The sequence below is a fragment of the Lithobates pipiens genome, unplaced genomic scaffold, assembly GCF_037356315.1.
Source record: "Lithobates pipiens isolate NorthernLeopardFrog02 unplaced genomic scaffold, aLitPip1_a1.2 Scaffold_23, whole genome shotgun sequence".
NCBI lineage: Eukaryota > Metazoa > Chordata > Amphibia > Anura > Ranidae > Lithobates > Lithobates pipiens.
The window spans coordinates 105,326,569-105,350,279 of record NW_027507785.1 but is presented as its reverse complement, the minus strand read 5'-3'; the positions used below and the strand labels follow the sequence as shown (position 1 = coordinate 105,350,279).

Here is a 23,711-nt window from a genome sequence, read left to right as displayed (position 1 = left end):
GGGCCAGTTAGCTACTGCCTCTACATTGGCTCGCTCTGGTCTCTGGTTCCCGCACCCTACTCGGTGTCCCAGGTACTGCACCTTCGCCATACCTCAATGGCACTTATCTGGTTTCAAGGTCAGGCCTGCGGGCTGAATCTTGTCCAGAACCACCCCTACATAAACCAGGTGCTCCTCCCAAGACCCACTGTAGATTGCAACGTCATCCAGGTATGCACATGCAAAATCCTGAAAGCCATCGAGGAGCCTATCCACCATATGTTGGAAGGTAACTGGGGCATTTTTCATGCTGAATGGCATGAGCTTAGACTGGTACAGGCCAAACGGGGTAACACATGCCGACTTGGAGATAGCATCCTTGGCCAGGGGAATCTGCCAGTAGCCCTTACATAGGTCTTTTGTAGTTAAATAACGTCCCCTGGCTATACAGTCTAGCAGTTCGTCTACCATGGGCATCGGGTAGGCGTCAGTAGTGGTCTTCTCATTGAGTCGCCTGTAGTCCACGCAGAATCGGGTAGTTCAGTCTTTCGTAGGTTTTTGGGAGAATGGCAGGTATTTGGGAGTAAGTCGCCTGTTTCTCCCACAGAAGTCGCTTAGTCTATTCCTTCTTTGTGGGGCTTAACCGGACCCCTAGCTGTACGAAGCTAATGAGATCATTCTGGGAGTCTCTCGTAAGTCAGGGAGGGGTAAACTTTCGGAGTTGTCCGCAGCAGGGGCACATACTGCAGCAACATCCTCCTGCCGTTCCTGATACTCCTTCAGCATGTTCACATGAAAGGTTCACTGGATTCTTTCATCTGCCCAGTTGGCAATAACATAGGTAGTATCACATACCTGGCTACTACTTTATACAGGCCCTGCCAAGATGCCTGCGTCTTTTCGGTCTTCACAGGCTTGAGTACTCGGACCTTCTGCCCAACCTAGAAGATATGCTGTCGGGCCCCCCGATCGTACCATCTCTTCTGTTTTCCCCTGGGCCGCTGGAGATTCTCCCTTACCATCAGAGACAGTTGCTCCATGCGGTCCCTGAGTTCCAGAACATGGGGCACTATGGGGGTCCCCTCCCGCTTTGTCTCTTCCTCCTTGTGTCCTCTGAGATCGAGGGGTCCGCGGACTCTTCTCCCATAGACTAACTCGAAGGGAGAGAACCCAGTAGATTTCTGGGGTACCTCTCTGTACGCAAATAACAGGTGAGGCAGGAATTTCTCCCAGCCTCTGCAAGTGTCCGAAAAGGTCCTCAGCATTTGCTTGAGGATCCCGTTAAAGCACTCGCAGAGACCATTAGTCTGGGGGTGGTAAGGTGAGCTCAGCAAGGGCTTAATATTGCACACCTTCCAAAACTCCTGGGTGAGCACAGCGGTAAACTGGGTTCCCTGGTCAGAGAGAATATCCTTAGGGAACCCCACTCTCATAAATATCTTAACCAGGGCATCAGCTACTGTCTCTGCTTCAATGTTGGACATAGCTACTGCCTCTGGCTAACGGGTGGCGTAGTCTACCACGGTGAGAATATACTTCTTCCCGGATTGGATTAGGCCTGGCCAAGGGACCCACAATGTCAACAGCTATGCGGTAAAAGGGCTCCCGAATAATAGGCATGGACATAAGTCTGACCTTAGGGTGGCCCCCCTGCTTACCTATCCGTTGACACGTGTGTCACGTTTTGCAGTACTGTCGCATATCCTTGTTAAAATTGGGCCAGAAGAAATTCTGTGTAATTCTATGGGCTGTGCTACGTGACCCTAGATGTCCTGCTAGTGGTACATCATGCCCGATTCGCAGAATCTCCAGCTGGTATTTCTTAGGTACCACCAGCTGTCGTTTCTGCTTTATTTCCTGGGGATGGCTTAGGGATCCTATACAGTCTATCCCCCACTCATTCATAAATCTCCCTATCTATTCCCCCATCCTGAGTATCTGCCTTAGCCTTATACTTGTGTAAGGTAGTGTCCTCCCGGGTTTCCCTCCCGAATGCCTCTTGGGTATCCCAGCCTAGGGGAGCCTGATCTAAGGTACATGTCGGGGAAGATAGTCTTACCACGGTCTCAGCAGCAAACGAGCCGGTTCCAACAGCACGGGTCTGGGCACGGGTAGTCACTGGGTTTGCTTCAGCGGGGCCCATCGGGGGGTAAGCAGAAACGAGGGGGGTCACATCATTCCCCGGTAGTACATCCGCTTGCAAATCCTTCATCACCCCCACATTCACGTGCCCCGAACCAACCCCCCAATCCAGGTGAACACGGGCAACTGGTAGCTGGAAAATGGTGCCTCCTGCAACCCTTACGGCTACAGTGTCTCCGGTGTGTTGGCTCTCTGGGATGAGGTTCTTCTGTAGTAGGATCATGGTGGCGCCAGCATCACGTAGGCCATTGGCTACCTTTCCATTAACCCAGACAGTCTGCCTGTGTTGCTGCCTGTTGCCCTGGTTAGCTGCTTGTACTGGATCAGCCTTGTGCAGGATGCCCCAATGTTCTTCCTCCTCAATGCACTGAGCCGCAGGCATGGATGTGCGGGAGTTCCCACCTGCTGGCTTTTTCCATGCCTGGGACTGCCTGGCTCGATTCAACGGACAGTCTGGCTTTTTGTGCCCTAGCTGTCTAAACCCGAAACACCTGATGGGTTGTGAGTAGTCCTGGGAGTTGAATCCTGGGCTGCTGAGAATAAGTGGCCACTGAAGGTGGTGCTGTGGTACGACTGTGGTTGGTAGACTCCAGCTGGAGGGGTTGTCGCTGATCGATAATCCTCCCGAGCTGTTGTCTTGACCACAAGGTTATCCAGTTTGTGGGCATCTGTATATTCGTCCGCCAGGCGAGCTGCTTCAGGCAAGGTGAAAGGTTTTTGCTCCCAGACCCACTCTCTGACTTCTGGGGACAGCTTGTCAAAGAAGTGCTCCAGCAGAAACAGCTGCAGCACCTCTTCCTCAGATACTACTTGGCATCCAGCGACCAGTGGAATGCTGTGTGATGTAGACAGCATGCCCACTCAGTATATGAGTCTGCTTGCTTGTCTCTCGGAAACCGCCTCCGGTGTGACGGCATACCTGGCCAAAAGTGCTTCTTTTACCAGCCCATATTTCATAATCTCGTCTGGGATGGCCCTGAAGGCTTCACAGGCCCAGCGGACAGTTTCCCAGACAAAATGGTAACCCATTCCTCTGTGGAATATATATATATATATAGTAAGTACTCCCGTGCTACTATGGGATGGTAAGGCATAAATATAGGGTGCTGCAGACATCGTATGAGTCAAACAATCCTCAGCATAAAATCAGTGATAAAGTGATGGTGTTACGCTCCCAATACAATAAAAATAAATAATCCTATGACAGCAATTCTTATGTGAATAAATAAATATATATCTATTACCGTATCTCCTATAGACAGGCAGCATCAAAATCTACTATTTCCAAATGGATTTGTCACGTGATTGTTCAAGCTTATGGTTTAAAGAAGAAAATTCCTCCTTTTCATGTTAAAGCACACTCCACCAGGGCTGTTAGTGCCTCTTGGGCGGTGCATCACCAGGCCTCTATGGCTCAGATCTGCAAGGCCGCAACTTGTTCTTCAGTCCATACATTTACCAGATTCTATCAAATCGATGTAAACGGTCATAAGGATATTGCCTTTTGGACACAGTGTACTGCAGGCTGCAGTATAAGTCCTCTAGCCTCTTAATGCCCTACCTTTTTTGTTGTGTCTCCCTCCCTTCAGTTGCCATTGCTATGGGACATCCCACATAGTAACTACTATGGCTCTGTGTCTCCTGATGTATGAAAGGAAAACAGGATTTTTAAAACCACTTACCTGTAAAATTCCTTTTCTATAATATACATCAGGGGACACAGAGGTCCCTCCCTTCTTTGGTATACATGTATATTGCTTGGCTACAAAACTGAGGTACTCCCAGTAGTGGGAGGGGTTATATAGGGAGTGTGCATCTTGTCTTATGGCATGCCAGTGTCCATCACCTGAAGGTGGCCTATAACCCACATAGTAACTACTTCAAAGAAAAGGATTTTACAGGTAAGCTGTTTTAAAAATCCTGTTTTTCCTGAAATGTCTTCGATTTTTCACCACAATGTCAGCAAAGTGAAAACTCTCAAAGCACATACCTAATACCATACATAATGAAACGCTAAGAACGTTTTCAGAAATGCATTCTTGTCTTTGTACACATGGTGGCACTGTGAAATCATTTACTTTGACCAGATTCTGCATGATTGGAAATATTTTGTATTTAAAAGTAAAATATAAACATTAACCCAGTTAACTTTTTAAAAAAATTTTTAATACAATTCTTTTTTTTTTTTTTTATCAGATTAGAGGATTCTTGTCAAGGTTTGACAATGTTTTGCCAGTCAGCCTCGCATTTGATAAGTGTACAGCCTGTTCTCCAAAGGTAATGTACTGATTTTGTAAAATATATATATATATATACCTAGTCATTAGCTGCTAAAGCTTTTATAATCACTAAATTATCCTAGGCAGTATCCTGAAGGTATGATTTAACTTTTGCTTTTTTTTCATCTTTTTTTTTATTTTTTATTCACAAAATAATAAGCAAATTGGGCTTTATGCGTTGTCTGGTAAAAAAAAACCTGTAATGTGTGCAAGTAACCACTCACTCTTACCTAGAACTTTCATTGACGGCAATCTTTTGGTGAGGTTGTAATTCAGGACTTCAAACACAATATTATCCATGTTATGTCAAGGAAAATCAGTCAGCCGCAATTCAGTTCAACAGGGAGGACAAAACACAGTCGGGAAACACCAAGGACAATTCCATTATCTGTTTTGATGGCTTGCTCAAGCAGTTGACTATTATCATTGGAAGAAGCTCTCCTCAGAAATGGCAGCACACATAAAGCAAAAGTGTCACAGAAAGAGTAAAGTAAAGAGGGCGCATTGGCCTTGTGCATTATCCCAAGCAAATTTATTTATAAAAACAAATTAAAACTATTCACACACGTGGATAAATTTGTTTGTAAAAGCCACCTAATCGTAGATATCAGTCCTGAAACCCACAGTCTCCAGATGGCATAGGAGAGGACATCAGTGCCACTGCTGGCTCATGCGTTTCGAAGGAGTACCTTCTTTTTCGAGGTCCAGTATATCTTGCAAGATTGGGGTGATTAAAGGGGCTGTAAAGTCAGAAGTTTTTCTTTTTTAATCTTAATGCATTAACCACTTTCGGTCCTGCTGACATACGTTGGCACTTTGAAGAGGGATATTGTTGTAATGGCATTGGCTAGCTGCCATAACCTTGGTATCCTCTTCTTCAGTGAGCAGTCTGATTTCCGATAAAAGTGGTCTCTGGCGGATTCACTGCAAGATCATCTTTTATTGGCAGCGGGAGAGGGGCACCCCGCTGCTTATTGCAGCCGTCGGTTACGGCGGAGGCGATCAGGTCTGCTCCCTGGCTTGGTATGGAGACGTGTTAGGGGAAGATGGCCCCCACCTGTCTCCATACCATTGCCCGGCGGAAGCGACATCAAAAACTTCACTTCCACCCATAGGTCTTAAAGGGACATTTTTAACAAAAAATAACATTTAACTGCAGAATGGCACGCCTGGGTGAAACTAAGTTACCTTACGTCACTTTGCCTTCTGACCACTAGGGTTGCGTGTGCCCTGAGCCGATGCGAGTGCCTGGCGGGCACGATGACCGCCGGGCTCCCGTGATCTCAAAGCGAGAACTGGGATCCCGATTCTCTCAGGGGAGTAGAGACAGATTGTGTGTTCATACTATGTATGAACACCGATCTGTCTCTCCTCCTAGACAATCCCATCCCCTTACGGTTATAACACACCTAGGGAACAGAGTTAACCCCTTGATCGCCCCCTAGTGTTAACCTCTTCCCTGACAGTGACATTTATACATTAATCGGTGCATTTTTATAGCACTGATCGCTGTATAATTGTCAGTGGTCCCAAAAATGTGTCAAGTGTCCAATTTGTTCACCGCAATGTCACAATCCCAATCAAAATTGCAGATCGCCGCCATTGCTAGTAAAAAATAATAATAAAAAAAATGCCATAAATCTATCCCCTATTTTGTAGACGCTATAACTTTTGCGCAAACCAATATACGCTTATTGCAATTTTTTTACCAAAAATATGTAGAAGAATACACATCGGCCTAAACTGAGGTAGAAATGTGTTTGTTAGTTTTTTGATAAATGTGTGATATTTATTATAGCAAAAAGGAAAAGATGTTTTTTTTCAAAATTGTCGTTCTTCTTTTGTTTGTAGCGCGAAAAAAAAAAACCCCAGAGGCGATCAAATACCACCATAAGAAAGCTCTATTTGTGGGGGAAAAGGGACGTCAATTTTGTTTGGGTACAGTGTCGCACGACCGCGCAATTGTCAGTTAAAGCGAAGCAGTGCCATATCTTAAAAAATGGCCTGGTCATTGAGCAGCCAAATCTTTCGGGGCTGAAGTCCATTTATTTTTTTTATTGCATTTTAGTGTAAATATGAGATCTGAGGTCTTTTTGACCCCAGATCTCATATTCAAGAGGACCTGTCATGCTTTTTTTTCTATTACAAGGGATGTTTACATTCTTTGTAATAGGAATAAAAGTGACACTTTTTTTCTCTCAAAAGAACAGTGTAAAAATAAAAGGTAAAATAAATAAAAATAAATAAATTATCAAACACGCTCCGTCCCACCGAGCCAAACCACACATGTGAGTTATCGCCACGATCAGTGAAGCGAGAGCAATAATTCTAGCTCTAGACCTCCTCTGTAACTGAAAACATGGAACCTGCCTATGCATGAGAGCAGTCACCAAACTCGAAGCCGTCACCAAACTGGGAATTCTGAGCTATTCTCAGACCTGAGTATGTTATGATCCTGCACATCTGTGTAGTCAGTCAGGTTACATGTGTCTAGCAAAATCCGGACACAGATTGACTATTCCGATCCAGAACAATAGAATCTGGAGAAAGCCAACAACACAACTTTCTCCACTCAGAAACGATAGTTCTGAACCACGCATTAACCCTAAGTGTGAATCCTATTATATTTTCCTATGTTCTTGCAGTTACAGAGCTTTCCTCTGTCACAATATATACAGTGTGTAAAGTACGTATCAAACTCGTCACCATATTTCTAAATACATTTATATCTAAAGGTGCTATTCATACCACATGCAAGCCATACATACAAAGAAACCATAACAAATAAGTCCAGAAATTAAGTTATGTGTAATAGAATGGAATGACATGAAGAAAGGGAGGTGCAAAAAGGCATGAAAAGCCAAGACACCAGCTAAAACCTTTTAGTAATTAGAAAGCAATCCTGCCCCTTGTCTAGGGCTGCAACTAACGATAATTTTCATAATCGATTAGTTGGCCGATTATTGTTTCGATTAATCGGTTAATAACCTTAAAAAAAAGTGTGGTGTATAATTTAGTTAATATGTAAAGTTTAAAAAAAAAGGCAATTTATTCTTAAATATCTCAATGCAGTGGTAAATATAAATAACCAACTATATGGTTAGGGAGCAAACTATCTAATCCACTCTGAGAATAACAGACAGAAGAGATACACTGTATATATTAGAGGGGATATATACTGTATATACTATTAGAGGAGAGATATATAGTATATACCGGTACTATTAGAAGAGATATACTGTATATACTATTAGAAGAGATATAATGTATATACTATTAGAGGGGATATATACTGCATATACTATTGTAGGAGATATACTGTATAAACTATTAGAGGAGAGATATACTGTATAAACTATTTGAGGAATGATATACTGTATATACTATTTGAGGAATGATATAGTGTATATACTATTAGAGGATATATAGTGTATATACTATTAGAGGATATATAGTATATATACTATTAGAGAAGAAATATACTATTAAAGGGTCAATCTAGTAAATATCATCAGACTCATTAAATGTAACCCCATTTTGTTACTGGCCAATTAATCGATTATGAAAATAGTAATCGATTAATTTCATAATCGATTAGTTGTCGATTAATCGATTAGTTGTTTCAGCCCTACCCTTGTCAGTGCATATTAAAGTGTTAATAAACCCACAACAGTAAAATCAGTCTGTATACAGTGGGGCAAAAAAGTATTTAGTCAGCCACCAATTGTGCAAATTCTCCCACTTAAAAAGATGAGAGAGGCCTGCAATTGTCATCATAGGTATACCTCAACTATGAGAGACAAAATGTGGAAACAAATCCAGACAATCACACTGTCTGATTTTTGAAAGAATTTATTTGCAAATTATGGTGGAAAATAAGTATTTGGTCACTTACAAACAAGCAAGATTTCTGTCTCTCACAGAAAAGACACCTGTCCAGAACTTCAGACGGTCACACTTCAAACTCCACTATGGTGAAGACCAAAGAGCTGACACCAGAAACAAAATTGTAGTCCTGCACCAGGCTGGGAAGACTGAATCTGCAATAGGCAAGCAGCTTGGTGTGAAGAAATCAACTGTGGGAGCAATAATTAGAAAATGGAAGACATACAAGACCACTGATAATCTCCCTCAATCTGGGGCTCCACGCAAGATCTCACCCCGTGGGGTCAAAATGATCACAAGAATGGTAAGCAAAAATCCAAGAACCACACGGGGGGACCTAGTGAATGACCTGCAGAGAGCTGGAACCAACGTAGCAAAGGCTACCATCAGTAACACACTACGCCGCTAGGGACTCAGATCCTGCAGTGCCAGATGTGTCCCCCTGCTTAAGCCAGTACATGACCGGGCCCATCTGAGGTTTGCTAGAGAGCATTTGGATGATCCAGAAGAGGATTGGGAGAATGTCATATGGTCAGATGAAACCAAAGTAGAACTGGTTGGTAGAAACACAACTCAATCTCAACCAAAGAACACCATACCTACTGTGAAGCATGGGAGTGGCAACATCATGCTTTCGGACTGTTTTTCTGCAAAGGGAACATGACGACTGATCCGTGTACATGAAAGAATGAATGGGGCCATGTATTGTAAGATTTTGAGTGCAAACTTCCTCCCATCAGCAAGGGCATTGAAGATGAAACATGGCTGGGTCTTTCAGCATGACAATGATCCCAAATACACCGCCCAGGTAATGAAGGAGTGACTTCATAAGAAGCATTTCAAGGTCCTGGAGTGGCCTAGCCAGTCTCCAGATCTCAACCCCATAGAAAACCATTGGAGGGAGTTGAAAGTCCGTGTTGCCCAGCGACAGCCCCAAAACATCACTGCTCTAGAGGAGATCTGGATGGAGGAATGGGCCAACATACCAGCAACAGTGTGTGACAACCTTGTTAAGACTTACAGAAAACGTTTGACCTCTGTCATTGCCAACAAAGGATATATAACAAAGTATTGAGATGAACTTTTGATATTGACAAAATACTTATTTTCCACCATAATTTGCAAATAAATTATTTCAAAAATCAGACAATGTGATTGTCTGGATTTGTTTCCACATGTTGTCTCTCATAGTTGAGGTATACCTATGATGACAATTACAGGCCTCTCTCATCTTTTTAAGTGGGAGAACGTGCACAATTGGTGGCTGACTAAATACTTTTTTGCCCCATTGTATGCAGTAAAAGCATGCTTGTTATACTTACTGTGGAACCTAAGGGTTTAAGCTCTGCTCAGTGTAAAAAGGCTGTTTAGTTCTGTTTTGTTTGATTCTCCCCTTCTTCCACAATCTCCAATCCATCTTCTGATAGAACAGAGCCTTGGGGGCACTCTGCACATGCTCAGTTTGGTGCTAGAGCATTTTGTTTTTAATTTCTTGGGAGGGTGCATGTGATCAGCACAGGGCTAATTATCCAGACAGAGGGTCAGGGGTCCTGTAGCCTCATAGTACAGTCAGAGTAGAATGAAAACTCCTCCTACAAGCTTTAACCAGACACTGATAGATGGTGCTAAATACTGCTGATGAGAAAAGGTATTTAGCATTTTATATGTACTAAAATAATTGCATTTCCATGTTTTGTGTACTATGGGAGACCAGATATAGTGAATGCAGGGTCCTGGGATTAGGGACACTTTCATTTTGGCTGGTTCAGTCTCAACCGAGGGCCTATAAAAAGGTCTCATGATGGGTAAAAGCAAAGCGTTCTCTCAAGACCTTCACAACCTTATTGTTTCAAAACATACTGAAGTAAAAAGAATTATAAAAATAGTTATCCAAGAGCCCAAGGACCACTTGTGGAGAGCTTCAGAAAGACCTGGAATTAGCAGGTACAGTTGTTTCAAAGAAGAACATAATTAATGCACTCAACCACCATGGCCTGTATGCACGCTCCCCATGCAGTTCTCCATTGCTAAAGAAAAAGCATGTTGATGCTCTTTTAAAGTTTGCTGAACAACACACCTGTGAAATACTCAAAGAATATAGTCTAGTCAGATGAGACCAAAATTAAACTTTTGATGTCATAACACACACCATGTTTGGAGGTCAAAATGGCACTGCACATCCCCCCCCCCCCCCCCCCCACACACACACGCACACGCACACACATACGTTTGGAGGCAGGAACATCATGGTGTGGGGTTGTTTTTCAGCATATGGTACTGGCAAACTTTGTGTCATTGAAGGAAGGATGAATGGAAAAACCTACCAACACAGTCTTGATAAAAATCTGCTGCCATATACCAGGATGATGAAAATTAAGAGGGTGGACATTTCAGCAAGACAGTGATCCCAAACACAAAGCCAAGGAAGTTCTCAATTGGTTTCCAATGAAGAAAATAAAGCTACTAGAATGGCACAGCCTGACTTGAATCCAATAGAAAAGCTATGGAGAGAACTAAAGATCAAAGTTTGTAGAAGAGGCCCATGGAACCTTCAAGATTTAAAGTGGAAGTAAACTCTCCTATTGTTTTCAGCCAAGGAAGCTGCTATCTTTGCCTCTGTTTAATCTTCAACTGCTATGGTGCTGCACATGTGATTCGTTATGACACTTACTCCTGTGTCACTTACCTGACACAGGAGCCAGCGAAGTCACCGCTGTCCCCTGTAGTCTGGCGCATCCATCTTTTCGGTGGGGTCTCGCAGCTCCGCCGCTGTCATGCGGCAGCTCCATTGTTGGAAATGCCGCGCTCAGTGCGCCTGCGCGCCGCTGACAGCGGTGCCTGTCTTCGGGCAAATATCTCCTAAACCGTATAGGTTTAGGAGATATTTCTTGGACCTACAGGTAAGCCTTAATCTAGGCTTACCTGTAGGTCAAAGTGGTTTGTAAGTGTTTACAACCACTTTAAGTATGCTGTCCAGTTCTGGTCACCAGTTCTCAGGAAGGATGTGCTGAAACTGGAAAGAGTCCACAGAAGGGCAACAAAACGAATAAGAGGGTTGACTGCAAACATTAAACTTATTCTCCCTGAAGAAGAGATACTTAAGAGTATATCCAAATATATTTGATTCTAGCATAGGTAGAAAACTTTCCAGTCTTGGGTTGATCAAGAAGAGATGTGGCACTGGAAGAATTTGAATGGGAAGCAGTTTAACCTTAAATTGCAGCATGGGATCTTTACTGTTAAAGTAAAAGGATGATTTCACTGCGTCGCACAGATGGCTCACATGCATGCGCATGTTGAGTTCTGGTTAGAAGGCACCTTTTGGGGTGCTGCAAGTGGTGGAACAGAGAAATGTTCAAGATCAGTTATTGGTGTCTCATTATGCAATTTCTGACTGTGGTGTCAATGCCAAACCGTAGAAAACAGGAAAATTAAAGAGAGTTAGACATTATCGGCAAACCAAGCCAAGCCAAAAACAAAAAGTATTTGACTAATTACAGCCTTTCGGTAATTCTTTTTCTATTCCTAATGTATTCATCATGTCAAAGATGTGACAGATTAAGACTAAATCATGGACATTTTCAGTTGTTTTACATGAGACATATACAGTGCATCCGGCATGTATTCACAACGCTTCACTTTTTCCACATTTTGTTATGCTACAGCCTTATTCCAAAATGGATTAAATTTATTATTTTCCTCATAATTCTACAAACCATGCCTCATAATGACAATGTAAAAGAAGTTTGTTTGAAATGCCAATTTATTAAAGATAAACAAAACAAAATAATCACATGTACATATTCACAGCCTTTGCACAATACTTTGTTGAAGCACCTTTGGCACCAATTACAGCCACATGTCTTTTTGAGTGTGATGCTACAAGCTTGGCACGCCTATTTTTGCGCAGTTTCTCATATTTTTCTTTTCAGGACCTCTCTTGCTCCATCAGGTTGGAAGGAGAGCGTCAGTACACCACCATTTCCAGATCTCTCCAGAGGTGTTCAGTCGGGTTCAAGTCTTGGCTCTGGCTGAGCCACACAAGGACATTCACAAAATTGTCCCGTAGCCACTCCTTTGTTATCTTGGCTGTGTGCTTGGGGCCATTGTCCTGTTGGAAAATTAACCTTTGCCCCAGCCTGAGGTCCAGAGTCCTCTGGAGCAGGTTTTGATCAAGAATGTTTCTGTACATTGCTACATTCATCTTTCCCTCAATCCTGACTAATCTCCCAGTTCCTGCCGCTGAAAAACACCCCTAGAACATGTGGCCACAACCATACTTCACTGTAGGGATGGTATTGGCCAGGTGATGAGCAGTGCCTGGTTTCCTCCAGACATGACATTTGCCATTCGGGCTTAAGAGTTCAATCCTTAGTTGACCATGGTCTGAGAGTCCTTCGGGTGCCTTTTGGCAAACTCCAGGCGGGCTGTCATGTGCCTTTTACTGAAGAGTGGCTTCTGTCTGGCCACTGTATCATACAGGCCTAATTGGTAGAGTGCTGCAAAGATGGTTGTTCTTCTGGAAGGTTCTCCTCTCTCCACAGAGAAACGCTTAAGCTCTGTCAGAGTGACCATCGGGTTCTTTGTCGCCTCTCTGACTAAGGTCCTTCTCCCACAATCGCTCAGTTTGGCCAGGCGGCCCACTCTAGGAAGAGTCATGGTGTTTCCAAATGTCTTCCATTTATGGCTGATGGAGGCCATTGTGCTCATTGGGACTTTCAATGCTGCAGACATTTGTATGTACCCTCCCCCAGATCTGTACCTTGATACAATCCTGTCTTGGAGGTCTACAGACAATTCCTTGGACTTCATGGCTTGGTTTGTGCTCTGACATGCACTGTTCACTGTGGGACCTTATATGGACAGGTGTGTGCCTTTCCAAATTATGTCCAATGAATGGAATTTACTACAGGGAGACTCCAGTCAAGCTGTAGAAACATTTCAAGATTGATCCATGGAAACAGGATGCACCTGAGCTCAATTCTGAGTGTCGGGGCAAAGGCTGTGAATACTTATGTTTTTTATTTTTAATACATTTGCAAAGATTTCAGACAAACTTCTTCAGGCTGTCATTATGGGGTATTGTTTGTAGAATTATGAGGAAAATAATGAATTTAATAAATTTTGGAATAAAGCTGTAAAATAACAATGTGGAAAAAGTTAAGCGCTGTGGATACTTTCTGGATGCACTGTATATGTCTCATGTAAAACAACTGAAAATGTCCATGATTCAGTCTTAATCTGTCACATCTTTGACATGATGAATACAATAGGAATAGAAACAGGATTACTGAAAGGCTGTAATTAGTCAAAAACTTTTTGTTTTTGGCTTGGTTTGCCGATAATGTCTAGCTCTCTTTAATTTGACTCATTTCTATATACTGTATATTTCTACTTTTCTTTCTCCACTTAATGTACCTTTAAACCCTACCTGGATGAGTTTCAATTTGGTAAAGCATTGTGTGTTATAAACCATTGCTATGTTATTTTTTTTCTTATATAATACTGTTATACCATTTTTAATCCTTTTTCCACCTCAGAGCTGTTGATCTCCTCCAGCCTCTTTCAACCAATTCTTGTCTGTGTGCACTCATTTTACCATTGGCTACATTTCATTGCTCAGGACCAGTATATTAGTAGTGACAACGGTGGACCATGCCTGCATAGTATGTGTCAACACCAGGAGAGTGATTGTGTGACAATGCAGGAGCATTATAGGAAAACAGCTGTCATTCCATAACTGGAACTGCCTGAAGAACCATCCTGGCAGGATCAACCGGGTATATTTTAACGAAAGCTGCACATTTAAAAAGACGCAACGCTACTTTTGAAATTGCTTTACCATGGTAAAGCTTATTAAAGATTTTAGATATTGGGTGTGCTGGGTTTAGATCTACTTTAAAAGTTAATCTTTTTACAGAGTTCATTCACACTGCATGCATTATAATAGGACTGAATTAATACCAAAAGATACATGCATTTTTACTTTTTTTTTTTTATGTGTCTTATGTATGTCTTGCATACATTTTCATACCCAGTGCTTTAAAAAAAAAAGTATGGGATATTAGAAAAAACTGTCAAACTCACCTAGGTGTATGCAGCATCTGTCTACTGCTGCCTCTACACTGAGAACTGAGCGATCAAAGGCCTCTGATTGCTTAGTTCTTGACCTTCAATGAGCAGAAAGCCAGTAACTGTCAGTTGCAAGATCTCTGCTCTGCCCCTCCATCAATCACTGAAGCACTGGGCTGTGGCAAGGGTGGGAGTGGCTGGCTTAGGCTCTCAGTGGCATGCTGAGAGGCTGAGCCAACTGGTGGTCAGGCATCTGGGTGGCTCTCTTTGCAGAGTCCGTACTGGCTGAGTGATGTTTAGCCCACCGTCAGCTGAATATGGGTCATAGGAGTGCAGAATGAAGTGCACTCCTGTAATCACTGGGAGAAGTACAGCCATAAGAGCTTTGGTCCTACTTCTTTAAAGTAATATTATACAGAGAAGTATTGCCATAATTCATTTATATAAATCATATATATTGCTCTGCATTTTGTTTTATTTAATACCTTATTGCTGTTGTGTGGTCATATGATCTTTTCCTGTTCTTTGGCATCCGCAGGGAAAGAGCTTTGGGAGGAGGGGGTTCTATTACTCTGCTGATGCATGCTTTCTACAGTACGAGTATGTGTCTGGCCAGCCCTGATTGGTGCTGTGCCTGTCACATGACTAAAAATAAATTCCAAACGAGTAATTCAAATGAAATTATAAATATCAAAAAAGTTTTATAGCTCCCTGTAAATCTTTATTGAAAAATCAGGTGTATTATTTGTGCATTGTTATGGTATAGGCGGTATTGTTATACAGGATTTACAGTGCCTTGAAAAAGTATTCATACCCCTTGAAATATTTCACATTGTCATGTTACAACCAAAAATGTAAATGTATTGTATTCGGATTTTATGCGATAGACCAACACAAAGTGGCACATAATAGGGAAGTGGAAGGAAAATGATAAATGCTTTTTAAGATGTTTTACAAATATCTGAAAAGTGTGATGTGCATTTGTATTCAGCCCGCTTTACTCTGATACCCCTAACTAAAATGTAGTGGAATAACTTGCCTTCAGAAGTCACCTAATTAGTAAATAGTCCACCTGTGTGTAATTTAATCTTCATATTAATACTGGTGTTCTGTGAAACCCTCAGAGGTTTGTTAGAGAACCTTGGTGAACAAACAGCATCATGAAGACCAAGGAATACACTAGACAGGTCAGGGATAAAGTTGTATGTGTAAAGCAGTGTTAGGATATAAAAAAAACTCAAGCTTCGAACATCTCATGGAGCGCTGTTCAAGCCATCGTCCAAAAATGGAAAGCCTATGGCACAGCTGCAAAATAAACTGACAGACCGGAGAGCATTAATCAGAGAAGCAGCCAAGAGGCCCATGGAAACTCTGGAGGAGCTGCAGAGATCCACAGCTTATGCCGTATACACATGACCGGACTTTTTGACAGACTAGGTCAGACGGTCTTCCCGACAGGCTTTTGGTGGAGTTCTGACAGACTTTCCGAACGAACGGACTTGGCCACACACAAGCACACCAAAGTCTGACAGATTTAAACGTGATGAAGTACGACCGAACTAGAATAAGGAAGTTCATAGCCAGTAGCCAATAGCTGCCCTAGCGTCAGTTTTCTTCCATCTGACTAGCATACAGACGTACAGATTTTTCGACCGGACACGAGTCCGTCCGAAAGATTTGAAACATGTTTTATTTCTAATATAAAGCAAGAAAAAATGATCAATAATGTCCTACGGTGACAACTAAATGGAATTGTCCTCTAACCTCCAACCAACTATCTACAAAACAGTGGTGTGGGTTTCCAAAGACGGGAACCCCCAAGAAAAAGTGAGGATCTCTGAGAAACAATGAGCATCAATGTATAGAAAATTTATTAAATACAAAACGTATTTGCCATCCAATATACGTGAATTTATTGTAAACGAGTCTATTTCTATACATTGATGGTCATTGTTTCTCAGAGATCCTCACTTTTTCTTGGGGGTTCCCTTCTTTGGAAACCCACACCACTTTTTTGTAGATGTTTTATTTCTAGGGAACAAAAAGTTCCCTTTTATTTCTAGGGAACAAAAAGTCTGCTGGAGCCCATACACGATTGTAATATCCAACAGATTCATTCCGTCTGACCTAGTCCGTCGAAGTCCGGTCTTGTGTACACGGCATTAGGTGGGAGAATCTGTCCACAGGACAACTATTAGTGGTGCACTCCACAAATCTGGCCTTTTATGGAAGAGTGGCAAGATGAATGCCATTGTTGAAAGAAAGCCTTAAGAAGTCCTGTTTGCAGTTTGCAAGAAGCCATGTGGGGAAAACAACAAGCATGTGGAAGAAGGTGCTCTGGTTAGATGAGACCAAAATTTAACTTTTTTGGCTTAAAAGCAAAATGCTAGTGTGGTGAAAAACTAACACTGCACATCACCCTGAACACACCATCTCCACTGTGAAACATGGTGGTGGCAGCATCATGTTGTAGGGATCCTTTTCTTCAGCAGGGACAGGGAAGCTGGTCAGAGTTGATGGGAAGATGGATGGCGCCAAATACAGAGCAATCTTAGAAGAAAACCTGTTAGAGTGTGCAAAAGACTTGAGACTGGGGCCGAGGTTCACCATCCAACAGGACAATGACACTAAACATACAACCAGAGCTACAATGGAATGGTTTCGATCAAAGCATATCCATGGTGGGCTTCAAAGAGGTGTAGTGGTTAGCACTTTCACCTAGCAGGAAAAAGGGTCGTTGGTTCAAATACTGACCATGACACCATGTGCCTGGAGTTTGCATGTTCTCCCTGTGCCTGCATGGGTTTCCTCCCACTCAAGACATGCTGGTAGGTTAATCGTATCCTGTCTAAATTGGCCCTAGTATATGTATGAATGTGTGTTCGGGACCTTAGGTTGTAAGCTCCTTCAGGGTAGAGACTGATGTGAATGTACAATGTATATGTAAAGCACTGCGTAAATTGACGGCGCTATATAAGTACCTGAAATAATAATGTGTTAGAACGGCCCAGTCAAAGTGCAGACCAATTGAGAATCTGTGGCAAGACTTGAGAATTGCTGTTCAGATGCTCTCCATCCAGTCAGCCAGGGGTTTTGGTCTCTTAGCCCTTGTACACACGGTCGGAGATTCCGACAACCAAATCCGTCGGATTTTGTCCGAAACTGTTCCATACACATGGTCGGACAAAGTTGTCGGAAAATCCGACGTGATTACGTTATTGCGTTACGACGGGACTACGTTCACGCTAGTAGTCAATAGCTTTGGTGTAGGAATTTGATCTGAGCATGCGTGGCACTTTGTCCGATTGGAATTCTCTACACATGATCGGAGTATGTCCGATCTGAGCATTTTGTCGGAAAATTTTACCAACAAGTTGGAAAACTTGCTCCGTCGGATACTCCGACGGAAACAGTCGGATGTAGACCACACACAGTCGGAATATCCGACAAAATGGTCTGATCGGACACATTCCGTCGGAATCTCCGACCGTGTGTACAAGGGCTAACAGAGCTTAACCACTTCAATACCAGGCACTTAAATACCTTCCTGCCCAGACCAATTTTGAGCTTTCAGCGCTGTCACACTTTGAATGACAATTGCGCGGTCATGCTACACGGTACCCAAATGAAATTTTTATCATTTTTTTCCCACAAATAGAGCTTTCTTTTGGTGGTATTTGATCACCCCTACGGTTTTTATTTTTTGCACTACAAATAAAAAAAATACCAAATTTAAAAAAAATTAATGTTTTTTTTTGTTTCAGTTTCAAAACTTTGTAAATAAGTACGTTTTCTCCTTCACTGATGGGCACTGATGGGGCTACACTGATGGGCACTGATAAGGCGGCACTGATGGGCACCAATGATGTGGCACCAATGAAGTGGCACTGATTTGGTGGCATTGATGGACACTGATAGGTGGCACTGATAGGGGGCACTGACAGGCGGCACTGATGGGCGACACGGATGGGCACTGATAGGTGGCTCAAATTGGCACTGATAGCTGGCACGGATTGGCATGGATGGGCGGCACAGATGGGCATGGATAGGCGGCACAGATGGGCATGTGTGGGCACTGATAGGCGGCACGGATGGGCACTGATAGGCGCACAGGTGGGCACTGATAGGCGGCACAGGTGGGCACTCATAGGCGGCATTGTATTGTTATACTGTACTAATGGATGCCAATCATTGCCAAGCAATAATGCATGCCAATCATTGATGCCCATTGTGGGCACTGATTGGCATCCATTATGGGCACTGATTGGCATCCATTGTGGCACTGACTGGCATCCCTGGTGGTCTAGGGAGGATTACCTTTTGTTGGGCATCCCTGGTGGTCTGGTGGTCCAGTGTGGGCATCCTCGGGGGGGCTGTGCTGATAATCGATCAGCACAGACCCCCCCCCCCCGTCAGAGGAGCAGCCGATCGGCTCTCCTCTACTCGCGTCTGACAGACGCGAGTGAGGAAAAGCCGATCACCGGCTCTTCCTATTTACACTGTGATCAGCCATGATTGGACACGGCTGATCACGTGGTAAAGAGTCTCAGTCGGAGACTCTTTACCGAGATCGTAGTTGCCGGGTGTCAGACTGACACCCCGCAACAACGATCTCCGCGATGGGCGCCCCCGGGGGCGCGCAGCGGCTCATAATCCTGATCAGGTCATATGACGTCCGATCAGGATTATGCAACCACTTTGCCACCGTCAATTCCCTATAGGGCGGGCGGCAAGTGGTTAAGTTATTTTGCAAAGAAGAATGGGCAAAAATGTCACTCTAGATGTGCAAAGCTTGTAGAGACACACCCAAAAAGATTTGCAGCGAAAAGTGGTTCTACAAAGTATTTGTAAAAAAAATTTGAAAACCATTTAGCATTTTCCTTCCACTTCACAATTATGTGCCACTTTGTGTTGGTCAATCACATAAAATCCCAATATAATACATTCATGTATTTGGTTGTAACATGACAAAATTTGGAAAATTTCAAGGGGTATAAATTAATTTTCAAGGCACTGATGGGCAGTGATAGGCTCTGCACTGATGGGCTGCATTGGTGGGCACTGATGGGTGGCATTGGTGGGTGACACTGATGGGCACTGCTAGGTGACCTGATGGGCAGCACTGATGGGTGGCACTAATGATGAGGCACTGATGGGCATTGGTAGGAGGCACTGGTGGGCACTGATTGGCGGCATTGCTATGCACTAGTGGGCGCTGGCAGGTGGCACTGGGGGGCACAGATACTCAGGTGATGTCTCACCTTCTTTGGGACTGCTGTCCCTCTGACACAAGCAGGTGTGTGGCTTTTTTTTCTGCTCACTCTGTCAGCGCAAGCAGAAAAAAAGCCGATTACCAATCTTTTGTTTACATGATGTGATCAGCTGTCATTGGCTGACAGCTGATCACGTGGTAATCGGTGATCACGGAGCATGCCATGCATGCTCCGCAGGCACCTCATGCATGGATCAGGTCATTAGGTGTTATTCCTGGGAGGTAGTGACATTTGACATAGGAAGTGATCATCATCTTCGTGAAGTGAGACAGGCTAGTCGCTCCCCTTTTAAAAAAATAAGATGAATTAGGTTACTGATGCATGCGTTTCTTCAGTTTTCTGTCCATTATTCGCTTTAGGCTAGCCACATATTGATAAAGGTCTCCTCAAGAAAGAAAAGCGGGGAGACATCTTGACTGTAGTGCAGGGACCCATTGCACTTGCTTCTGTGAATGGTCTGTTTCACTGAAATGCGCATGTACAGTTTATTCCTCCCTTCTCATGAAAGAGTGAAGGGTCATCACCATCATTAGGTCTCTAACATTTTGGAATCTCCCATTATTGTCCAGTCTTCACCAAAATTTTGTATCAGGCACTGGATTAGGTCGGGATGAAGACATCCTGGTATATTTATTTGATTTATTGTCAGAACTGAGTATTTGCTGAACAGAGATATTACATTTTTTTTACAGCTTTAACATTTAATTAACCAATGCATTTTTCTTCATATCAAGAGATAGGGGTTTTGCTCTCTAGCAAGGAATCTGTCACAGGTTCTATAGGCTGGATTGGAGACATCCATTTCCTATATGGGCTTTGCCCTACACATGTTTCTTTTTTGTCACCAGATGTGCTTTTTATCTCCCCCATTCGAAGCTTGCCAAATTTCCCGCAGTTTTTTTCGCCGGCTGGAACATTGTGACTTGAAGGAAATTAGATTCTGAGCACAGTCAGGGGATTTCTGCTAGAAATAAGTCAGAGGGTTTGAAGCCTGTGTGCATGACCTCTTTGGCCCATTTCCATCCATTTCTGTTGTGTAAAATTTGGATAGAATGAAAAAGAGTTGGAATATTCTTTATCGCTTTGTGCACTCTGGGGAGATTTCTCACTTCCTGTCCTTTTTGACTCCATGACACAGACTATCATCAGAACAGGAAGTAAGAGGGAACTTCCCAGTGGGGGCACAGACAGCAGTAAGCTCTTGAGAGATGTTTTACACTTTCTCCACTCTACTAAAAAGTAATTTTTATTGTTTGTGCTCATTTCCAAACTAAGACGATTTCTCCAGCTAGCAATCACGTTAAAACCTGCTTTTAGGTGATTTAGTGTGGCTTTTGAAGAATCACAGGTTCATGACTTGACAATGAGCATGCTTATAGGAGGCACAGCGATGAGCTCATCACTAAGCTGCTTTTCCTTCAGTGACCACTCATGGGCTGGGGGCAGGTCTATGACAGCCTGGGCTCAGAGGTCGTGGGTTGAATGATGCTGGCTGTCATTTAACCTAGAAAGACTGAGGGCATCTAATTGTGGAAAAAAAAAAAGAGCTGCATGGACAACTCTGGATTTATAGCTTATAACATTTCTGCTTCATAGTAAAAAAAATAGATTTACCAATATAAGCACAGTTGCAGTGTTTATTGGAATACAGTTGTACAATACGTTTTGGTTTGAAATTGCTCTTTTATTTTGCAGGAAATTGCTGTTGGCAGTAGCGGTAAAGACAGCATGTGATCTAAGGCTGCAAGCACATAAATTCTAATTGCAGACTTGTACCCTGCCCCTTGTTATATCACTGAATTATGAAGGCTATAAAAATCGAATATAAAAATGAATAACAATTGAAAAAAGTATATGCTAAGTGTTTTGTTTCAGCATTAGCGTGAATGTATATAGAGGTAGACCTGTGCCTGTTTACAAGACCCTGGCTTGATAACTATTCAAGCAAATAGGGCAATGTTTTAAAAATCAATAGAACGTATTGCCTTATGTATTGCTAATCTAGCACTAATGCTAACACAGAGCAGCCATAATTCTGCAGAAATACCTTAGTGGAATTCAAAATAACAGCAACCTTGTGTCGTCCTAGCTAAGTATTGAAGGGAAATGAGGAATTTTTTATGTCGGTTGTAGGCAGAGACTCCCTCTCGTGAGAATCAGCTGTTTTCTGCATTGGACAATGACTACCTCTGGTGTGAGTCACTGCTGTGCAGCAGCCAACCCTTCAGTTCATTATCTGCTGGTCTGATGAGGTCTGTTGTATTTTAAGCCCAACTATTGAACTTTCAGTTTAAATCTGCTAAATACATTCCAGGTGCATCAAAACAAAACGTTCAAATCTGAGCAATCTAGGAACGCACACAGAAATGCACTTTTCCAGCTCAGTTCCCAGAGTGTAAAAAAAAATAGCACATCACACTTGCACATTAACTTAATTGTTAATGGCTCTCCAAACGTGGGCAGCAAATGCACATTTTGCTGCAAACAAAATTGCGTCTAACAATGCAAACCAGAACGTGTCAAAAAACCCCATGAGCTACTTTGCCGCACATAGGTCAGCATATTGAAATCAATAGGCTGCCCTATGCACACAAAAGCACACAAAAAAAACTTGCGTTTCAAATGACCCCTTATGTGTCAAAGCTAGAGCGCCTCTAATAAGCAAATAGGAGTTTTGCTTATTGAAGAGCTCTATCTCTGACAACTGGTGTGTCAGACCTATGCAGAGAAAACACTGCTTCCCCACAGAGAGCCAAGGGTCCTTTCCTACATCATACTAGTGGGGAACAGAATTTTCCACTCAAGCAGCGATCGCTTTGTAAAGAAAATGAACTGTAAGACTGCACATCTTTATTTTTTGTTCAATACATCTTTATTGATTTTTCCAAGTTGTTTTTCAGTTCCAGAAAATAAAATGTGCATACACAGTGTGCAAACATTGACAGACATTTGAATGTGAGATGCCTGATATGGTACATCATAGGTTATGAACAAACTGTTATAAGAACAAAACTAAAACAAGTATGAAAGCAGTGCATGGCAATGGGGTTAGGGCAACCTAGATATTTGTCTGCAGCTACTGAGAACAAAAGGGAAGAGGAAAGAAGGACTATCAATTCTGAATCCCCATGACTCCCAAGAGATGGAAGCTGGGAGAGAAAGAGAAGAAGAGTAAAGAGAGGAAGGAGGGTGAAAGAGTAAAGGGAGAGAAAGATGTGCAGCTTGGGGAAGGGACAAAATCAGCAGCCATAAAGGAACAGCATTTATTGAGTTAGAGTAGAAGTTGAAGTCATGAGGGAAATATAAACCTCAGTCCATGATTCCCAAACCTTACAGAATTGTTTTCATTGTACCATTTTGCTGGGCAGTAAGCTTTTTAAAGAACACAACTTGGGAAACTCATTGCTTAACGTCCTTGTTAAAGGATTCAACAGTAACTGTGATAAACTCTGATCTAACATTTATCACCTAACAACCATGAAAACTTAAGGGAGGGTAGGTTGGAATAGTATGAGATATACATTAGGGGATCAGGTACCAGAGAAAAAAAAAGTTTGTAGTTGGCCTCCACTACCAGGTCATGTGCTTAGCTCCCGACGCACTGTGTTTAGCCAAATATGGTTATAATTCCCCACTGTAATATTCCCTCCTAGTTTTCCGTTCCATTTGAGAATCTAAAAGGGAAGGGTGCTAGATGCCTGTGCCATTAAAAGAAAGTAGACTAGTGTGATTAGCCCTGTAAGCTGTGGATTTTTCAACTAAACTCCCTAATACGCTATGAGGAAGGACAAATCAGGCTTCTCATTTACTTGTGATTGGAGGAAGTTCTTAATTTTAAGGTATTGAAAAGACCTCCCCTGAGGGGAGTTCATACTTATTCCAAAGAGTCTCAAATGGGGCTATACCTGAATCTGTCAGGGAGTGTGGAGCTTATTGCAGAGCATGAGCTAAAGATCTGGAGGTTAGTAAAGCCCAGAGGAAGCATCAGGTTGCCCAGGATGGAGATTAAAAGGTTGTGCAGTGAGATTAGTATATGTCAAGTGATCCAGTTGATGTAAGGAATGGTTAGTAATGGGACCCG

The 23,711-nt window shown here is 42.8% G+C and overlaps 1 protein-coding gene across 7 annotated transcripts in view; it reads left to right on the top strand.

Annotated features, from left to right (window-relative positions):
* The window catches only part of ATG7 (autophagy related 7), a 423,049-nt gene that overhangs the window by 132,258 nt on the left and 267,080 nt on the right, over positions 1-23,711 (top strand). For 5 of the 7 annotated variants that reach the window (XM_077452132.1, XM_077452129.1, XM_077452130.1 and 2 more), the window contains exon 17: positions 4,318-4,398. In XM_077452132.1, the coding sequence (XP_077308258.1) occupies positions 4,318-4,398 (81 nt within the window). Of the gene's footprint in view, positions 1-4,317; positions 4,399-8,323; positions 9,364-21,325; positions 21,380-23,711 lie in introns of those variants that run through there. The other 2 variants (XM_077452135.1, XM_077452134.1) reach the window with 2 other exon arrangements.